Source organism: Oncorhynchus mykiss, chromosome 16 (genome assembly GCF_057628025.1).
Source record: "Oncorhynchus mykiss isolate SJ-2025 chromosome 16, ASM5762802v1, whole genome shotgun sequence".
NCBI lineage: Eukaryota > Metazoa > Chordata > Actinopteri > Salmoniformes > Salmonidae > Oncorhynchus > Oncorhynchus mykiss.
The window spans coordinates 15,317,522-15,339,457 of NC_143037.1; the positions used below are offsets into that span (position 1 = coordinate 15,317,522).

A 21,936-nucleotide genomic window follows, 5' to 3' on the forward strand; every position below is an offset into this window, starting at 1 on the left:
GGACAAAACCCACTCGATGATGACTCCGAAAGCCTTTTGTAGTGGGTCTGTGGACTTTTCCATGTGAATATTAAAGTCACCAAAAATGTGAATATTATCTGCCATGACTACAAGGTCCGATAGGAATTCAGGGAACTCAGTGAGGAACGCTGTATACGGCCCAGGAGGCCTGTAAACAGTAGCTATTAAAAAGTGATTAAGTAGGATGCATAGATTTTATGACTAGATGACGAAAACATAGTTTTTTTTATTTTTATTGAAATTTGCTATTGTAAATGTTAGCAACACCTCCGCCTTTGCGAGATGCACAGGGGATATGGTCACTAGTGTAACTAGGAGGTGAGGCCTCATTTAACACAGTAAATTCATCAAGCTTAAGCCATGTTTCAGTCAGGCCGATCACATCAAGATTATGATCAGTGATTAGTTCATTGACTATAACTGCCTTGGAAGTGAGGAATCTAACATTAAGTAGCCCTATTTTGAGATGTAGTTTTGCCCAACCTAGGTCGAGGCACAGACACGATCTCAATGGGGATAGCTGAGCTGACTACACTGACTGTGCTAGTGGCAGACTCCACTAAGCTGGCAGGCTGGCTAACAGCCTGCTGCCTGGCCTGCACCCTATCTCATTGTGGAGCTAGGGGAGTTAGAGCCTTGTCTATGTTCGTAGATGTGATTCCTCCTTATTCCTATTTTGTGCTTTTGCCTGATTGATGAGTCATTTTTTCAATGCTGACTTGAATGTCATTGAGAAAACAGAAATGTGTCATAATGTTTTTTTTTCTTCTCGCAAACATGTTTCTAAATGTAAAAGTAATCCAATAAGTAATCTAGTTTTACAAAAGTATCTATAATCTGATTATAATATTTGTGCTGCTAACGTCAATTATTACAGTTTAAAAAAAAATGTAATCAGATTACATGGAATTGATTACATGCAATCAGCTACTGCTCAACCCTGAATGAAAGTGTGGTATTGACAATGAAAGGGGGAAATTGATTAATTGTAGGAACGATTCAAATCTTAATTTGTCTGCAGGATTACAAGAGCTATTTTATGTGTGTACTAATCAAGTCCTTATTTTCCTTACCAAAGTAATTATGAAAGTTCCACCAATGTGGTTGAACAATGATTGACTAAATTGAGTAAAAGTTACCAGAAACTAGACGCCTCTCACTTCAATCTCACTGAAACAACAGAAGCTTCAAACACACAGACCACACAGCTTATCCCAGTAAACAAAGCATGGATAATGTGTGTGTGTGTGTGTGTGTGTGAGGGGGGGGGGGAAACCAAACCCGTCATGGTAATCAGATGCCATTTGTCTCTCATTCTCCGCTTTAAGGAGTGTGACACTTGTGTGGATGACGCAATGAGCTATGTTTGATACCTTGTTTGTATGGCGAGACCATGGGAAAGACAAGTGAGTCACAGACTTAAAACCATCACCCCATGAGTCCAACAGGAGCTAGAGACTACTCCACTGTAGTCTTTGAAGGCGCTTAAAGATAAGGCTAGCGTGCTGCTATGGACACATGCTCTTAGATACTAAAATTAGTGTTACTGCTCAGTTTGGCCACACCGTCTTCTGTGTCTATTTCGGTAGCCACTCTTCCATGCTTAGCTTTTAGGGTCCTTTACCCCGCTGCATTTACCGCATGGAACTCAGAGCTTGAGTAGGTTCAAGGATTTATCTTTGGTTATTTATTTATTCAAAGTCAACTTTTTTCCTGCTTGTAAACTTGTTACTCACTCCTACGATTTTTTTTGCAGGTGCCGTCGATTCATCAGGACTTAAGGATTTTTCCTCATGACCCCCCCCCCCCCCCCGTCTTGATTTGACCCTTACCCCCAACCAAACATGGAATACACGATCAAAAGGTAAAGCCGAATTGTATCTTCATTAATGGTAATAACTGTCCAAAGCATGGAAATGTAAGGGGATGATTGGATCACACAGTCTGGATCGTTTCTTTGTGTGTGGGGTGAAGGGCTCACAATCTGACCCTTCTACCCTAATACCCAAACAAACATATGGCACATGTACACGACAAACATGTCAATATTTACTTTTAATTTTTATGATAGCCATTTGCAAATATATATATACATATTTACCAACTGAAGCTTTTGTCCAAATTGTGCACTTTTATGTCCAAACAATTTAAGTCCAAACATTTTTAAGTCCATGAGTTATGAGGCGGAACTTTGAAGACGGTGTTTGTTATGTTGCTGACACTAAATTTACTGTATATTACTGTACCTTAACTGTATAATACTGAATAGTTACCTTGGGGTTTGATAGGAGGGATAGATAGCCTCTCTACTCTTGTTTCTCCTCTGGTATTAATACACCAACTAGAGGCTGGGAAATCACCCTGCCTCTGTAGCTGGCATCACATTATAAGCACTGGAAAATAGCTTAGTGCTGGCCAAATTCTCCTGGAAAGTGAATGCATTCTCTCATCTCAGTTCCAGTTACATAATAAAGTGTGTTGTTAAATATTGAGGGCAAAAGATTGAAAATGCATGTGTGTGACTGGCAAAGGCACGACGGCTGTACGCAGAGCTCGGCCTACACATGTCTGGGTAACTGCTGTTGATCTTGACATGATCATGAATCGGAATCATGTTTCTTCTTCTGTGCTTTTGAATCCCGTTTTACTCAGAGGGTTAAATTGAATGCAACACTATGGCATATTCTATACATTCGGTACTCTCACTGTGTTTGTGTGTCTATTTATCTTGATCAGCTGCAGCTTCTTTTAAGGAGTTTTGTAGGAACAATAACATTGACCAATATGCCAACGGTTAAGCTCCCAGGTCAGAATATTGAAATGGGTTAATGAGCTATTCTAGACCCTCACCCAGATAGCTAAACTGAGCTAAGCAGCTGCTGCAAAGTGCACTGTGAACAACGACGCGATTTAAAAGCATTCTCAGCGCCCCATGTAAACTTATTCTGCACATAACATGTCTAAAGAGCATCGTGGCGTGTGATTTGCTTATATAAGCTTGACCATCAATCATATTATGAAAATATACACTGCCTGTACAAAACATTAGGAACACATTTACTAATGTTGAGTTGCACCCCCTTTTGCACTCAGATCAGCCTCAATTCATCAGGGCATGGACTCTACAAGGTGTTGAAAGTGTTCCACAAGGATGCTGGCCCATGTTGACTCCAATGCTTCCCACAGTTGTGTCGAGTTGGTTGGATGTTCTTCGGGTGGACGACCATTCTTGAAACACGCAGGAAACTGTTGAGCGTGAAAAACCCAGCAGTGTTGCAGTTCTTGACACAAACCAGTGCGCCTGGTACCTACTACCATACCCTGTTCAAAGGCACATACATATCTTGTCTTGCCCATTCACCCTCTGAATGGCACACATACACAATCCATGTCTCAATTGTCTCAAGGCTCAAAAAAAATCATTCTTTAACCTGTCTCCTCCCTTTCATCCACACTGATTGAAGTGGATTGAACAGGTGACATCAATAAGGGATCATAGCTTTCACCTGGATTCACCTGGTCAGTCTGTCATGGAAAGAGTTCCTATTGTTCCTAATGTTTTGTCCACTCGGGGGAATATAATAAGTACTGTATATCCATTGTGAAGGTGACCACAGGAGGAAAATAATCCTGCAGCAACAGGAAAAGTGAATTATTGTGTGGTTATAATAATGGACATTTTTGTAGAGTGGAAATGACTAACATTTTAAGCATTTTTAAACCTCAAAAACACCACATGTTTGCATCTCCTGCAATGACAGGGTGATGAAATGAAGATCCTGCACCTGTAGCATGTTCTAACATGCTGTTAACATGCAACCCACATGGTTGTACACAAACCTATGCTGATTTATAGGAATGTTGCAAACAATAACAGTGATTACAATGTGATGGCCTTTTCTGATGATAATGCCTATGTTAGTCTATTAGTCTGTTCGTCCATAGCCTGTTAGTCTATAGCCATTATATTCGGACTATACCAGGGTTCTCCAACCCTGTTCCTGGAGAGCTACCCCCCTGTACATTTTTACTCCAACCCCAGTTGTATCTAACCTGATTCAGCGTATCAACTAGCTAATTATTAGAATTGTGTGTGCTCGGTTAGGGTTGGAGCAAAAACGTACAGGACATTAGCTCTCCAGGAACAGGGTTGGAGAACCCTGATATAGTCAGATAATAATGCCTATAGACTAACATAGTCATACAGGTGTAGGATCTTAATTTGATCACCCAGTTGCAGGATAACTTTTTTTCCAATGCAAGAAATATCACACCTGTGGTGTATTTGAGGTTTAAAAATACTTCTGAAGCTTTTAATTTCACCTTTGAAATTTCAGAATTGATTTGCCCTACCAATTTGTTTTTTTTACTTACAGCAAATGTATCAACCCCTACAAAAATGTCCATTAATTAGTCCACATTTTCTGTTGCTGCAGGACAATTTTCCTGCTGTAGCAAACTGGCTGAAATTAAGATCCTACATCTGTAGGCAGTACAACAGATACACTGTGGTACAGGGCATCAAGGACACCAGCTCCTATAAAATCTCAGTATTTATGAGACACGAGGTCAAAAGTTCTTTATTGTCATGCTGCTCATATCCATGGTCATCCTTGATGTTTAGGAGACAGTGTAGAAGCATCCTCCTTCCCTTGAAATAGCCTGCGGTATGGTATGTGTTTGTCTGTGGTGTACATAGCAATGAGATAGTTCAGCTCACACATATCATGGACACAAAGGACAGAGTGAGATACAGTACATGGTCTACCAAACAATTTATTGTTCTATCAAAATGGACACAGCCCTTTCTGTAGTGTTAGGAGGAATCACATAAAAAAAAACTACATCTAGCTTGTAATTTGTAAAAATTATTAGGCTGATGAAAAAACGCTTGCATCTCAGGAATGCATCGACAAACGCCTGGAACTTTCATTGAGCAGATACTCTACATGCTTCAAAGTCAGTCACCATACAATCTGAATAAAGCAATTAAGTGCTGCTGTTTCCTGATTGTGACACTCTACGTATTTCCTTCTTTCCCAGGAAGATGGTAAGCTGACCCAACTAGGGACGCTATAGACTCAACCATCTAAAACCCATTGTCAACCATCAGCCATCACCATGACCTGTGTGGAGAAGCGCCAACACGTGAGCCACCGGAACACCATGCTCCACCACCGCTTCCCCAACGGCTTCACTGAAATCTTCCTGGACGAGACGGACCGAGAGGTCAGCACGCTCACTGACCGAGCCTTCCGGAGCCTGTGCATCGGAGACGAGGCCGTGTACAACGATGAGTTTTCATATGGATTCCCTTTCAGCTGTCACAAGCCCCTAGTGGAGAAGCCCCTGGAAAAGACTAAAGACGCTGGTACAAAGCACCAACTCAATGGTGCCAAAGACACTCAACCCTGGAGGCAGAAGAAGAGCATGTCCAACGTGTTGATTAAAAATAGTGATTTTAAGGACCCTAACGGGGACTCGTTGGATAAGTCGGCCCTCTTCAGCATCGAAAGGGAACTATCAGAATTCTCCTCGGATTGCAAGAACCTCACAGCCAAGAAATCAGACAAAAATGCAAAGTCCTCCAAGACTAAAAATGGCCAATCTATTTTCAAGCTGCGGAAGCTGAATATCAAAAACTTTTTTCTCCACAGCGAGTTCAGCCCGTTCCAATCGTGGAGGGATTTTAACCGCTTTCCGTTAGGTCAAGACGGCATCACCTCCATTCTCCCGGTGGTGGACAACCTCCCTAAATGGTATGACTCCCCGCTATACAAACAACTGACTGAGGCGCATCGAATAGATACACTGCTTGCGGAGGAGACAGAGCAGCAGTGCCAGAAACCAGTCGAACCCCCTCCTCCTCCTCGTCCTCCACCCAAGGTTCTGCCAAAACCCTCTGCCCCCGAGAAGAGGTCTGCGTCGGACACCTCTTCTAAGGGTGAAACCAACGCCCCCTGGAGGAGAAACAGAGCGAGAGCCAAGAGTGCTGTAACTGTCAACCAACCGGGAGTACTTTGCCCTCCCACTGAAACCCCAAAACTGATGGAGGAGATTCCTCTGCTGTATAAAAAGGAAGTCAAGTCGGCAAAGGTGAAAGAAGTGGAGAAGTCGTGCTCTTTGACCAATACTCCATTCAGCATTTCTCAGCTGATGACACCCGTAATACTGTTCAGACAGGCTACAGACACCTCAGAGATCCTGTCAGCAGTGCTCTCTCCCTCTCTCCTCGATCTCCCCCTCCTAGACATAGAGCATGTGTCGCCAGTCATATCAAGGTCGACCTCCGAGGTCGTCAAACGAGACAGCTACAAATCTATTGCGTCCAGTTTGTTGTTCAACCTCAAGGATAACAGGAAGAGGGTCAAGAGCAGGTACAGCCCGCCAAAGTTCAAAACCGAACAGGCGGATCGTAGCACTCTGTCTCCAAAGCTGCTGGAACAGAGACTACTCAAATATGCAAATGCTCCTTCTGATAGTATAGCCTCTGGCTTCAGTACACCTGCCATTCTAGCCTCCGGTTTAAGCACACCTCCCATTCTATTAGATGGACTGCCTATCTGTAGCCCAGCTGTTTCAGAATCTAGCAATGCTGGTCTTAGGAAATATATAGATTCGGATATATCAGACGATTACTTAATATCCAACTTATTGCAAACCAAAAGAGAGGCTGCGGGTAGCAGGAGCCCTGGGTCGCCCTTCACACACTCAAAGGTGAACAAGCGCTCCCTGACTACGAAACAAACATACCCAACTCTGAACTTGTACAAGAGTCCTGCGGGGCCAGAGATGAAACACTTCTCACCGTCATTGAGTAAGGATACTTTGTCCATTGCCACACCCAACAAAGGACTTTCTCTGAATATTTCAGACAAGACAACGTACCATCCTAGTGCACAAAAGAAAGGGATTTCTCTGAATATACCAGAAAAGCCAGCAAAAGAGATGTTGCAGCAAAAGGAGAAAGACATCGGTGACCAGCCTGTACATACAATAAGGAATACAGCACAGAACAAAGTGGCATCTCCCAATTTACCTGCAGCGCAAAACAAAGTGTCGTCGCCAAATTTAACAGCCAACGCTAAACAACCAACAAAAGACACTGTGGAATTGAAGGAAGAACACATCGGTGAACAGACTGTAAATACAAGAGAAGCCATCACAGCTATTAGGGAGACATTAACTACAGCCCAAAATAAAGTGCTGTTCTCGAAAAGAAAAGACCATACCAAAAGGTCAACAAAGGACATGAGCGAGTTCAATGTCAAATATGCAGTTGAAGAGGTTACGAAAGCCGGTTTGGAAGCAATATCCACCGCTCAAACCAAAATATTATCTCCCAATAGAACAGAAGCTGTAGAAGAATTAACCATGAACAAGAACAACATTGTCAAAACAGAGGCGTCCCAAGAGAAAGATGACAATGCAATTGTAGTTGAGGATAGACATTCACTTCATTCCCTTTCAGTGCCAAGCCACAGACGGATAGAGCGACAGACAACAGGTGAGACATATCCAACTGACAACACACTCACCAACGGATTTATAGAATGTGCGGAAAAAGAGAAAGAAATTATTTTGTCAGAAAAGGAGAAGGAGCCGGTTAAAAAGCAAGGCAGGTTTAAACACGTATTTTCAGCGAGACAAAACAACTATATTAAAAGCCAAAGATATGCAACGAAGGAGAGTGGCGAGAAAGTGGAAGATGAGGAGGATTTTGAACCTAAAATGGAGGTAAATAATAAGAAAGATGTGGATGAAGAAGTACATTATACAGAGAAGATGGTGCACAAAGAAATGAAAGATAGCGAAAAGAAAGTAAGTGACTTACATGCACTGAAAGAGCTGGAAAAGGCTAGATTGGGTGAACACCTTATCAAGGACAGTGAGAATTTGAACCTCGAACCAGGGATAGATAGGGAGACAAAGGCAAAAAACAATTTAATTTCCAGGGAGCTTAGGAACATCAAAAGGGGCATGCTTTCCATGCGAGGAAACACATTCGCTAAAAAAGAGGTATTTGTGAACAAAGAGAAGGAGCAAACTAAGCATAATGTATTCTCAAAGATAGACAACAACGTTGTTATAAACAAGGCATTGATCAACGACAATTATGACAAGGCTAAAATGGCCCTCGAGGAAATCATATCGGATAGAGAAGAGAAACGTAAAAAGAAAGTCTTAAAGAATAAAGAAGAGGATGTCAATACAGTCCCAGGTGAGAACACTGATGATAGTTGTAATGTTAGAGTCCAAGAGCGTAGACAAGCAAGACAGGAATCTATCAGGACAGCAGCAGAGGAGGAACAAAAGGAGGCGAGAGAGAGGCTCGGAGATCCGAGGGATCATCATCATCATCAGACACAAGAAATCATTACCAAGACTGAGACACAACTTGGTGGAAATCACAGGTTGGGTGCCACAATCTATGCTGAAGAAAAGAAACTCGCAACAAGACCTATCAGGGAGGATCAAGAGACTAGAAACATCATCAATAATGTCAGTGACAAACAAAAATACAATATTAGATCCAGCAAATACTCAGCAGAGGAGAGTGATAGAACTGTTGCTAGACAGTTATCTATTGAAACAAGCGATGACACCTCTACAAATGATGAGGTCGTCAGAGAGGAGAGTCAACCAGACGCACCCGTTCTCAAACCAGAGGCACCACCGAGGAGCAAGAAAGGGAACACTGAAAAAGAGGACAGCACAGAGGAGGAGAAAGAATGTGGGAATGTTATGAATATAATTGAGGAGGATATAAAGAATAGAGAACTTTCAAGAAGGGATAGTACTAATGACACAATTCAACAACAAAGGAACACACGGGCAAGAGGCAAGGTCTCAAACAGGGAGGCCCTTGATGCAAAGATAAAAGCAGAAAGACAAACAGATGCACTTGAAACAGAGACGACGACTGAGCAAGATACGCCAATTATACAAAATAATCCCCAGAAGAAGACTATTCTAGAAGACTATTCTAAACATTCAAAGCATCCCCATGAAACAAATGCCTCTTTTTCACTCAGTGAAGAGAAGGAAAAGGAAAGGAAGGCTTTATTAAATGAAAGCCAAACTAATAAACTTCCTGTAAGGGAGCCCAAAGCAGAACAAACACCAAACAATATGGAACAACAGGAACAACCCTGTGTAAGAAGGAAGGCCCCTTTAAAACCAGGCAAAGATCATTCAAAACCTTCAAACCAAGTAAACATCACTACTGAGGATGAATCAATAATGGAAAAAGAGACCATGAAAAAGAGCCAAGCAACTGAAGAGTCAAACAAATCAGTTAAGATTATTGAAGATATTGCAAATGTTGATGAAGATATTAGAGAACTAGTGTCTCCGTTGTCAAATAGCAGTAGTATAAATCAAAGTCAACAGGATCAAACCAGTATGTCCTCGAAGTCATCATATTTCTCTGTCGCGAGTTCATTGCAAAGAAACAATGAAACTGACTCAAACATCTTTCACTCTTTGGAGAATTTGATTGCTGAATTAGAGGAGGTTGAGGAAGGAGTAGAGGATGTGGCAGAACGTGTGAGATGGGATTTGGAGTCTAAGATAGAAGTGGAGTATTACTCTGTAAGTGATCATGAAAATGAGGAAGTTGGAGTTAAGCCAGTAATCCCTTCCAGGCGAGATAGGGAAACATCCCGGAAGGATGACAACGAGTCAAGAGCCAGAGAGATTGACAAAATTGGATGGCTCCAGAGCCCCATGGACAACACAAACAGTCAAACGCCAACATCTCAGTCCAACGCCTCTTCACCAGTTCTGGGGAAACCGGCTCTATTCAAAGTGAAAGACAACACCTTCAAGCATCATGTCTCACCTGTAACCAAGACAGTGAAACAGGTTCTGCACAAGACAAACCATGACCCAGCGGAACGTGCACCGTGGTCACCTAGGGAAAGCTTGAGTGGCTCTGAGAGGAGCGAGGAAGATCCTTTCAATCATCTTAAAGAGTCTATTGAAATACCGTCACCCTATAATGTCGCCACCACACCAGACAAACACTTCAAACCCAAAGAGACGGCATCTCCCCACTCTCCACAGTCACCGCTGTCTCCCTCAAAACTAGCCCCCGAACACAGTCAGAAAGACAAACGTGCGCCATGGTCACCCAGGGAGTGCTTGAGTGGCTCTGAGAGGGGCGAGAAAGATCATCTTGATATCCCTGAACCCCATGCTGCTGCCACCACACCAGACAAACATCTCAAACCCAAAGAGGTTCAATCTCACCACGCTACACACTCCCCACTGTCTCCCACAAAACTGACCCCCGAAAACACCCCCAAAAGCCAACAATATGGGTCTTTCCTCACTGTCCCTCAGGAAGATTACATACATTCGGGGGTGAGTCCATCATCAGAAGGGGGGACAAGCACAGTGGATACAGCTGATAACAACCCAGAGGACTCCAAGGTGCAGTCTGGGTCAGTCTGCAGCGGGAATGACACCCAAGGCCCCGGCAGACCCCCCGTGGTCCCTCCCAAGTCAGAGAAGGCCCTCCTCAAAGCCATGAAGCTGACCACCAGAAGGATCCGAAAGGAGGAGAAGGGAAGTCAACCACACAAGAGCCGCAGCAGTAGAAGTGATAAAAACAAGATTGATAAATCATCGGAGCATAAAAATAGTAGCAGTGATAGTATTGACAAGCATTGTAGTAGTAAGAAGCAACATCAGGAAAGGACCGAACACATCAGCCATAGCAGTGAAAAGCACAGCCGTGGTGAATCGGAGCATCAAGGCCGTAGTAGTGAAAAGCCCAGGCAGGATGAATCAGAGCGTCAAGCCTATAAGAGTGAGAAGCACCACAATGGTGTACCTGAACATCAGAGCCATGCTAATGAGAAGCCCCCGACAGAAAAAAAAGAGCACAGCAGTCATAGTAGTGAGAAACACAGGCAAGGACGCAGCATTGACGAACAGAGGCATGGTGAATCAGAGCATCAAGGCCGTAAGAGTGACAAGCAAAGTCCTGGTGATTCCAAGCGTGAGGGCCGTAGTAGTGAGAAACACGGCCGAGGGATGCAAGAAAAGAGATTCCGCAGCAGCGACAGAGCTGTCAGTGAGAATAAAAGGCAAAACAGTGAGAGATCCACAAGTGAGAGAACCCCGCGTCATAGAGCTCAGAGCATGGATGGACACATCGGTAATAAAGTGGAACAGAGAATTCGTAGTAGTGAGACATCTCCTAGGGACAGACCAGTACCGAGGAGTCAGCGTATTGAGAAGTCCATTAGGGAGGAGCTGTCTCAGAGGGGCAGAGCCCAAGAGAGATCCAACAGAGAGAAACCAGAGAATTGGAACCATAGTGTTGATTCCTATGCCAGTGACGTTATAGACTTGACATCACCTCACCCTAATCTATCCCGCCAGTCCAGTTACACCAGCCAGTTCTCTCGTCAGTCCAGCATCGAGCACGGTTACGCCTCCTACCCAATGACCCAACGGAAGTTGCTGCAGGATCCAGACTCGGGGCAGTACTTCGTAGTTGACATGTCCGTCCAGGTCCAAACGAAGACCTTCTTTGATCCCAAAACTGGGAATTACGTGCAGTTACCTGTTCAGCCTCCTGAGGGCCCTGTGTCTCAGGCTTCCACCATGGAGGTGATAACCGCACCAATGGTACTCTACCACGGTTCCTTTGTCCCAGTGCCTGTCTCATCCATCCCATCGCAGAAATCCACTGTCCCCGCCTCACAGTTGGACCAGGAAGACTTTGAACAAAGGCTGGAAAGGCAGAGGTATAAACACACAAACGATAGTCATCGCTACCTAGAGCCAGTGAACGGCTCCCAAGATCACATGCTAGGGGAGTTCTTAGGCACTGAGGATCTTTATGACTGTATGAGTTGATAGGGCTTTTATCAACTTTGTGAGAAACGTTTTAACAGAGTTGAAGTGGAGTGTTCATTTGCATTTTTGAATTTGTGGTTTATATGAGCTACTTTAGACTTAATATAAAATTGGCATTTGGGAGTGTCTGACTTCAGGGATTCATGTACGATAAATATGTGATTTGTAATGTTATTGATGGAAAATGACAGCTTAAAGAGAAAGGACATGGGTGTTCCGTGTTAATATGTATTTTCACACGCAGACATGAAGTTTGGTTATGCATTTTTATGTATTGTTTTGTTATTTTATTGATATGTAAAGTTCTGCTTTTTTTTAGACTTTTTCCACAAGCAGTTTGCCCTCACATAAACACAATTTAGTCAGATTTTTATTTATTTATTTAAACATAAAGATACATTGTGTTTTAATCTACGTTTCAGTAGTCAATATCAGTCAACATGCAACTGAATATTGAAAGTCGCACATTACGTTTCATACTAATATCTAAATGCTTGAAATACCATTAATGTACTTGGCAATGATTTATGCTTTGTAAAATAATTGGAGATACTTGGAAATATGTTTGGCAGTATTTTGCATCGAATGGCTAGAAAAAGCAGGTCTACATTTTGTTTTTGTAAATCATTCCAATAAAAAAAAGATCTGAAGAACTAGAGTTATCCTTTGCTGTTATTTCATAATCTTGAGCTTGTTAAAATATGAAGTGATTTTTATCCACTTATAAAAAGGCCTACCTTTTCATAGGTAGGCCTACCAACACATGATGATTAGGCCTAAACTGCATTTATACACCATATTGTAATGCTTTTTCTTCTTTTTTTTCATTCCAATTCATGGTGAGAGATCATATACAAGTGGTTCCAAACTTTTTTTTAAATCGCGACGCCACCATGTAAAAAAAGTAATGTAATAAACGGCCACCTTTTTTAATTGGGACTATGCCAGTCTATTACAAATCAGTCTGATGGTATTTCTGTACTTCTGTACAGTATTTTCATCTGAAAGAAATATGGTTTCAAGTGACTGAAATGCATCAGAAAGGTATTGGGAAGTTCAGAAGATCATCAGGCAATGATGTTGTATGATTTTCTGTGTAGAAAACAACATCATCATTGATTATTTTATTCCCCCCCCCCCCAGTCTGATTTAGCACCTGGTCTTGTTCAAATGTTCTGATGAGACTTGGGGGCGTTGTAGAAGAGTCTTATCTTTCAATGATGGGGTCACAATATTTTCAAGCTTAAACCGTTCAAAAGTTAGAATCACATTTGTAGGAAGAAAACAAACCCTTGCGTTTATTACAACCACAGTTTCACTTGCAACCCCCCTTTTCAAATCACGCGACCCCTAGTTTGGGAATGCTGTCTTATACCATGCATGAGATTGACTTTTTTTTTATGTGAATCTCAGCCCTCTGGCATCATCTAGTGTGTATTCTTTGTTACACTGAAGAGGGAAATAACAACTGTAGTGTATGATTTAGTGTATGATATTGCAAACAAACAAACAAACAAAAAAAGATACAAACAAATTATTCATAGGCTTACACGATTTAGTTAATTGGGACATCAGAAATACAGTTGGAAGTTTACATACACCTTAGGCAAATACATTTAAACTCAGTTCTTCACAATTCCTGACATGTAATCCTAGTAAAAACCTCTGTCTTAGGTCAGTTAGGATCACCACTTTATTTTAAGTATGTGAAATGTCAGAATAATAGTAGAGAGAAGGATTTATTTCAGCATTTCTATCTTTCATCACATTCCCAGTGGGTCAGAAGTTTACATACACTCAATTAGTATTTGATTGGCATTGCCTTTAAATGGTTTAACTTGGGTCAAACGTTTTGGGTAGCCTTCCACAAGCTTCCCACAATAAGTTGGGTGAATTTTGGCCCATTCATCCTGACAGAGCTGGTGTAACTGAGTCAGGATTGTAGGCCTCCTTGCTCGCACACACTTTTTCAGTTCTGCCCACAAATGTTCTATAGGACTGAGGTCAGGGCTTTGTGATGGCCACTCCAATACATTGACTTTGTTGTCCTTTAGCCATTTTGCCACAACTTTGGAAGTATGCTTGGTGTCATTGTCCATTTGGAAGACCCATTTGCGACCAAGCTTTAACTTCCTGACTGATGTCTTTAGATGTTGCTTCAATGTATCCACATAAATGTCCGATCTCATGATGCCATCTATTTTGTGAAGTGCCCCAGTCCCTCCTGCAGCAAAGCACCCCCACAACATGATGCTGCCACCATCGTGCTTCACGGTGGGGATGGTGTTCTTTGGCTTGCAAGCCTCCCCCTTTTTCCTCCAAACATAACGAAGGTCATTATGGCCAAATAGTTATATTTTTGTTTCATCAGACCAGGGAACATTTCTCCAAAAAGTACAATCTTTGTCCCCATGTGCAGTTGCAAACCGTAGTCTGGCTTTTTTTATGGTGGTTTTGGACCAGTGGCTTCTTCCTTGCTAAACGGCCTTTCAGGTTATGTCGATATAGGACTTGTATTACTGTGGATATAGATACTTTTGTACCTGTTTCCTCCAGCATCTTCACAAGATTCTTTCTTCTTGTTCTGGAATTGATTTGCACTTTTCGCACCAAAGTACGTTTACCAAAGTACGTTTATTGTTTGTACAGATGAACGTGGTACCTTTGGAAATTGCTCCCAAGGATGACCCAGACTTGTGGAGATCTACAATTTTTTTTTCTGAGGTCTTTTTTCTTTTGATCTTCCCATAATGTCAAGCAAAGAGGCAGTGGGTTTGAAGGTAGGACTTGAAATACATCCACAGGTACACTTCCAATTGACTTAGATGTCAATTAGCCTATCATATGCTTCTAAAGCCATGACATCATTTTCTGGAATTTTCCAAGCTGTTTATTAAAGGCACAGTCAATTTAGTGTATGTCAACTTCTGACCAACTGGAATTGTGATACAGTGAATTATAAGTGAAATAATCTGCCTGTAAACAATTGTTGAAAAAATGACTTGTGTCATGCACAAGATCAGCTTCCTGGCTGATGTTTTGGTCACTTTTGAATGGTGGTGCTTTCACTCTAGTGGTAGCATGAGATGGAGTCTACAACCCACACAAGTGGCTCAGGTAGTGCAGCTCATCCAGGATGGCACATCAATGCGAGCTGTGGCAAGAAGGTTTGCTGTGTCTGTCAGCGTAGTGTCCAGAGCATGGAGGCGCTACCAGGAGACAGGCCAGTACATCAGGAGACGTGGAGGAGGCCGTAGGAGGGCAACAACCCAGCAGCAGAACCGCTACCTCCGCCTTTGTGCAAGGAGGAGCAGGAGGAGCACTGCTAGAGCCCTGCAAAATGACCTCCATCAGGCCACAAATGTGCGTGTCTTCTCAAACGGTCAGAAACAGATTCCATGAGGGTGGTATGAGGGCCCGACGTCCATAGGTGGGGGTTGTGCTTACAGCCCAACACTGTGCAGGACGTTTGGCATTTGCCAGAGAACACCAAGATTGACAAATTCGCCACTGGTGCCCTGTGCTCTTCACAGATGAAAGCAGGTTCACACTGAGCATGTGACAGACGTGACAGAGTCTGGAGACGCCGTGGAGAACGTTCTGCTGCCTCCAGCATGACCAGTTTGGCGGTGGGTCAGTCATGGTGTGGGGTGACATTTCTTTGGGGGGCCGCACAGCCCTCCATGTGCTCGCCAGAGGTAGCCTGACTGCCATTAGGTACCGAGATTAGATCCTCAGACCCCTTGTGAGACCATATGCTGGTGCGGTTTGCCCTGGGTTCCTCCTAATGCAAGACAATGCTAGACCTCATGTGGCTGGAGTGTGTCAGCAGTTCCTGCAAGAGGAAGGCATTGATGCTATGGACTGGCCCGCCCGTTCCCCAGACCTGAATCAAATTGAGCACATCTGGGACATCATGTCTCGCTCCATCCACCAGACTATCCAGGAGTTGGCGGATGCTTTAGTCCAGGTCTGGGAGGAGATCCCTCAGGAGACCATCCGCCACCTCATCAGGAGCATGCCCAGGCGTTGTAAGGAGGTCATACAGGCACGTGGAGGCCACACACACTACTGAGCCTCATTTTGACTTGTTTTAAGGACATTACATCAAAGTTGGATTAGCCTGTAGTGTGGTTTTCCACTTTAATTTTGAGTGTGACTCCAAATCCAGACCTCCATAGGTTGATAAATTTGATTTCCATTGATAATTTTTGTGTGATTTTGTTGTCAGCACATTCAACTATGTAAAGAAAAAAGTATTTAATGAGAATATTTCATTCATTCAGATCTAGGATGTATTATTTTAGTGTTCCCTTTATTTTTTTGAGCAGTGTATATAAAGCCCTATTACTAGGCTATTCAAAAACAAATTCACAAAAATGGAATGCTAGATCTGAATGTGTTTAATTTAGGCTAAACCAATTATGTACGTTGTATTGTATAACAGCACAATCATTGTTTTCATTCAGCGGGTTTTTTCAGGCTTGGGCTCATGTATAGACCTATGCTTATGCGTAAGCATTTGAATTAATCATCACCTTAGAAAGCACTCTCCGTTTGATTGTTAGGCTTTGAAACAGCATTCACATTGACCATGTTTTCCACTCAGCTTCAACCTATTGTTGAACTTCTTTCTTCAAATTGATCATTCACAGTAAGGTGAGTTTTAAAAGCGAATCAAATGAACTCAAATTGTATTTGTCACTGGTGAAGACCGTACTGTGAAATGCTTACTTATAAGCATTTAACCAACAACACAGTTTTAAGAAAATATTGTTAAGAATATATTCACCGAATAAACTAAAGTATAAATATATATATATATATATATATATATATATATATATATATATATATATATATATATATATATATATATATATATATAAAAAGTGACAACAAAATAACAATAATGAGGCTATATACAGGGGTACTGGTACCGAGTCAATGTGCGGGGGTACAGGTTAGTCGAGGTTATTTGTACTTGTAGGTCGGGGTAAAGTAACAATGCATTGACAATAAACAATGAGTAGCAGCAGTGTAAAGAAAAGCGGGGGATCAATGCAAATAGTCCGGGTGGCCATTTGATTAATTGTTTAGCAGTTATTGAGCCTTCTACCGCTTGCTGTGCGGTAGCAGAGAGAACAGTCTATGACTTGTGTGACTGGAATCTTTGAAAGAAATGTGGGCCATCCTCTGACACCTCATAGTATATAGGTCTTGGATGGCAGGAAGCTTGGCCCCAGTGATGTACTGGGCTGTACGCACTACCCTCTGTAGCACCTTACGGATGCCAAGCGGTTGCCATACCAGGCGGTGATGCAATCGGTCAGGATGCTCTTGATGGTGCAACTGTAGAACTTTTAAGTGTCTGGGGACCCATGCAAAATCTTTTCAGTCTCCAAAGGGGGAAAAGGCATTGTCGCGCCTTCTTCACAACTGTGTTCGTGTGTGTTGACTACTTTAAGTACTTTGGGATTTGGTGCTTCCAACTTGCGACCAAGTTGGAAGCACAGCATCGTCTAGAATGTCATTGTATGCTGTAGCGTTAAGATTTCCCTTCACTGGAACTAAGGGGCCTAGCCCGAACCATGAAAAACAGCTCCAGAACATTATTCCTTCTCCACCAAAATTATAGTGGTCAATATACATATTCTATTTTTATTTTGTTTTTGTTCTACTTTAGTTTATTTTATACTATCATATTTTTTACTACTGATATTGATCACTGCATTGTTGGGAAAAAGCTAGCATGAAAGGCCTTTCACTGTAAGTGTGCACGTGACAATAAAATTTGAAACTTGAAAACGTGTAGTTTACCAATAACAACCTCATCTTGTTGACAACCATGACACTAAAATAGTTTGATAATTCATGCGCTTTGTTAGTATTGCCAGCATTTCTGACAATGGCAATGCTTTTTATTCATTAAAGGGTTTTCTTTCACGGCAATTGCACCACACTGACGCTTCATTTCAGCACCTTGGTCAGCTCCACAGGGACTTCCATTACTGCTTGTGCCCGGCCTCAAAGCGTAATCAAATATCAATCTAAACATGTTAAATTGCAACGAGCGATTTTTATTTCTCAAAAATAACGTCCATTTATGCATGAATCACTGGACATACTGTAATTCAGGCAACATTTCTGAAACTCGTGGGAAATGTTCCCGGAGTGCAGCTGGCAATCGCACTGTAGTCAATGACAGCCACAGCTGACTGCCACCATATCGTCATACTGTTTAAGAACTACGTTTTCCTCGTCGTCAAAATAGAGAAGGCTGATGGACTGGAGTTTGTCAGGCACGCAGCATGGTGTATTCACGTCGTTGGAGAGCTTTAGTGCATGCATGATGGACTGCACAGTGGCATGATTCGTGGCGCGGAGACTCTCTCCGAGTGGGAACGGGCAGGAGCCCTTGCAGTGGTAAGCGTTGTACCCCCGTGGAGAGATGATCCAGCCTGCCCAGCCGATCTCCTCGAAGTCCACAAAGAGGGGGATACGCTGGCAGGACATGGGGCGGCTGCGGTGATAACTTGGGGCTGCGCGCCTCCTTCTGCTCCCGCTGTCTTGACGCAATACCTTCGCAGGACTGTCATGTGCGGTGGCGTGGCTGACATGTCCTACAAAAATGTACATGAGAAATGAATATATCAGTATTTCAATAATTATCGACAGTTAGGCATACAACTGCAAACCTCCACCATTCACATAATATAATTTGATCATTGACAGCCCATTAATATGCTTGTAGAAATGTTCGTACTACATGTTCTATGATGAACAAAGTCCAATTCATGGCCTACAATCAGATAAACGTTTATTTTCAACGTTTAATTCTCCCCGTTTGTATCTTTCAGTCCTGCAAGTAGTCATACTGTTGGCCCATTATTCGATTTAAACATCCCGCCCACCAGGCCTACTTGTTAAACAAAATATATTTCTCTGCGCAATTGTGTTAGTATAAAATAATATAATGTCCCTTTTTTTAACATGAGAAAAAAGAAGGAACTCGCACACTGCTCTTGACAGTATCACTGCTCTTTAATAAGCTTCACGTATCGGCCTCACGGCCTTCGTCAGAGCTTTTTCTCATTTTATTCAACTGTTACCATGCACCTGCAAAAAAAGATAGCTCAGATGTGCGAGGGCCTTTTGAATTTTGAATACATTTTTTTTAACATACAATATAGCTCAGTATTTGAGTTATTAATTTTATACAGGCATTTTTGCTCAAGGCTGTTATTCATGTCGCACCCCAATGTACACCTGGTGCGCCTCAGACGTACTGCCAGGCATACAGCTGGAGGAACTACACCGAGTAAACTCTACCGAGGAGCCCATGTCTTAGGACGAGAGAATGATAACTATTCATCCGAAGCAACAGAAACTATATTCATCAACCTTGTTATCCATATTTTTTGTCTGTTTTTACATGAAAAGTAGAAAAATAAAACGTTGAAAAGAGTTCTCTCGATGTATTTTTTTGACAACTATGAGTTTGGAGGTCTGAGGCCTTGTACAAGATTCTACTGTTATTCTGTCTGAATATAAAAAAACTGAAATTCTGACCCTGCTAGTTTACCTTGATTTAGTGACTGATTAGTGGTCGAGCCTCTTCCGTCGTCTGAGAATATAACCAGGAAAGCATTCTCCGTAGGTGATTCTCCCTGTCTCTCTGAAGACTGCAGGACTGACTTAATCCATTTCCCCGATGGCAGAGTAGTAACCACCAGAATACCATTATTCTCCTCACTGTTGCGAATCCAGTTGGACACCTTTCATTTGGGAAAACAAATGATGCGATTAAAATATAGAAAGGGTGATGTTGAAATATGGTGTGCAGTGATAAAACGTGAACAGATCGTACTGTTTGTGTGACGTTGAAGACTTCCCATCCCTGAGTGTATAAAGGCAACAGTCTTGACGTGATTAGATTCCCTCTCCAAGGTTTTACTCTGTTGTCCAACACCTCATATAGGTCCACCTGCGCGCGCAAAGCATGCGTTAGGCTAAACAGTACAATAATTATATCGAGTTATCTCAACACACTTAAAAGTATTTATTTCCAACTAACCTTGTAGAAATGGGGTCCATATGCCTGCCCAAGGAAAAGTCGTTGTTTTTGCCTGAACCAGCGAAATTCTGCTTTGATCATTCTCTCATCTCTGGCAAATGAGGACAAATTGAAGAAATGAAACCTTCCACCGGCATGTCCTGCATAAATATATCAAGAATTGTGTTAAAATAAAAAGTCTGAAAGTTTTCCCATTAAGATAACATAAAAATGTTGTACATTATCTTCAAACATGCTTGGTCACAAAAGTTTGTGCGTATTATGCGCTTGGACTCACCTCTGTCCTCGAAGCTCCGCACCACATTGCCCTCTAGTTTCTCCGAGTTCCTGGGGTATCCATTGGAGTCCGCCACTGAGTTGAACAAGTCCAGCATAAACTGAGGTGCCTTTCTATGAGGCACTGAAGAGATCTCAGGCAAATCCTTCGGATTGAACAATTCGTCCATCTTCTCAGCCGACTTTGTTATATCCAAACGGTTCTCTTTCCAAACAGTTTCTTTGGATTCTTCGTCATAAGAGATAGTGAACATGGACACGGTTCTTAGCGGTAATGTGAGGACTAGCCAGACGAGTAGACCCTGTAATATCATGCTAGCGATAGCCTAATGAGCCCGACTGGTTATGGGTCAGTGGTTCGGCTATCACCGCCTTTGGTAGGAGCAAGCGCCCCTGTCCCGAGGGTGATGGTCGAATGGACCATTTAAAGGTCTACGAATTCATATAGCGGATTTAAATACGGAAGTAGCACCCCCTCAGACAAACAATGAATCATTTGACCTACAAATTGCAGGTTGGCCCAAATAAGAGGGTTACCTTAACTATTCGCCTGATCCAACCTCTCTCCCCTTCACAAAAGATAGATTATTCAATTGTTATAAATCTAATTTTAAATGGTGAACTTGACATGACATTATCGTAAATCACTATGCCTACTGATATGTCAAATACTACCTTAATCTTAACCTGAAGACATCATATGGTTTACATTTGAGTTTTCAAGCATAGATATATAAAAAAAAACGTTATGCTTAACAAAAAGACCAATGACGCACGTCCTCACATCATGAACTAGAAGACAAACGTTTTTCTCAGTTTATCCTCTTTTAAAAAAATCTATAGTGTGTTATCCGTTATCTGTATGAGGCCAGTTGGTCCCCAAAGGAACGCACACACAAACCTATGACGCAAATGAAAACTGAGGTTTACTTGTTGTTACGGGGAGTTTCCGTCTCTGTTGGGCGTTGTTTATTGAATGACTCACAGGATTAAATGCTAATGAATGGAGGTGTCACCAAATCCAATAATTTGTGTATTCGCATTTTAAATTAATCAGGGATTATCTTCAATCAAGGGTGAGAACACATTCCTAAAATCGTCTCATTGATCAATGTGGCTTCAATTTATAATGAATTGAATCAAATGATGATCCCCTCATTTGGAGGCAATTACTCGATCACTGTTGTTATTTTACGCACGTGAGCCCGATGGCCAGATGACATATCACTGTATGCGAATTTATTACACTGTGGATGTGTCCCTCATTTTACTGTGTGCATATTTTCCATTATACATATCGATTATAATACTGAGGAGCATATTTGCCAGACAACCACACCATGGACATAAAAGCATTTGAACAGCAGTGAAAGTGGACGGTTGTGCATACAGGGGACCCTGCATGTGCGTCATCCACGGCGCAGGGCATATTGGAAGCCCCCTCTGTGGCCAATAAACGCAGTGTGTGAGATCACCTCAAATGTTTGGATTGACCATGTGCGGATTACTGATAAACGTGAAGAGAAGCCATATGACGTGGACCGAATCTCACAGGCCTACCACGTTATCCTGCATTGTACTGTATAAGAGCGACCTCGTCTCTGCCTTGGTTTTTGGCTGAATGCAGTAGCCTCATGTATACAGCAGATGGCGGCATTGGCCAAAGCATAAATTGATACCCACTGCAT

The 21,936-nt window shown here is 42.3% G+C and overlaps 2 protein-coding genes across 2 annotated transcripts; one reads left to right on the top strand and one right to left on the bottom strand.

The window, feature by feature from the left end:
* Positions 1-1,385: 1,385 nt before the first annotated feature.
* LOC110491443 (uncharacterized) lies at positions 1,386-12,548 on the top strand. Its single transcript, XM_036946291.2, has 3 exons — positions 1,386-1,680; positions 1,778-1,885; positions 5,065-12,548. Exon 3 carries the CDS (start codon positions 5,143-5,145, stop codon positions 11,893-11,895), a length of 6,753 nt encoding a protein of 2,250 aa, XP_036802186.2. The 5' UTR covers positions 1,386-1,680; positions 1,778-1,885; positions 5,065-5,142; the 3' UTR covers positions 11,896-12,548.
* Positions 12,549-17,954: 5,406 nt separating this feature from the next.
* Positions 17,955-20,679, bottom strand: LOC110491444 (bone morphogenetic protein 2). Its single transcript, XM_021564905.3, has 5 exons — positions 20,250-20,679; positions 19,973-20,112; positions 19,766-19,882; positions 19,481-19,673; positions 17,955-18,518 (listed from the first exon to the last, which is right to left on the bottom strand). The coding sequence occupies exons 1-5, from the start codon at positions 20,560-20,562 to the stop codon at positions 18,094-18,096; spliced, it is 1,188 nt and encodes a 395-aa protein (XP_021420580.2). The 5' UTR covers positions 20,563-20,679; the 3' UTR covers positions 17,955-18,093.
* Positions 20,680-21,936: the final 1,257 nt, after the last annotated feature.

Excerpts from the sequence above, each read along its gene's own strand:
- LOC110491444 (XM_021564905.3), bottom strand. The coding sequence starts at position 20,562 with ATGATATTACAGGGTCTACTCGTCTGGCTAGTCCTCACATTACCGCTA. Across the intron at positions 19,883-19,972 it reads ATGGACCCCATTTCTACAAG|GTGGACCTATATGAGGTGTT; the intron begins GTTAGTTGGAAA and ends TTGCGCGCGCAG. Across the intron at positions 19,674-19,765 it reads TCTTCAACGTCACACAAACA|GTGTCCAACTGGATTCGCAA; the intron begins GTACGATCTGTT and ends CCCAAATGAAAG.
- LOC110491443 (XM_036946291.2), top strand. The coding sequence starts at position 5,143 with ATGACCTGTGTGGAGAAGCGCCAACACGTGAGCCACCGGAACACCATG.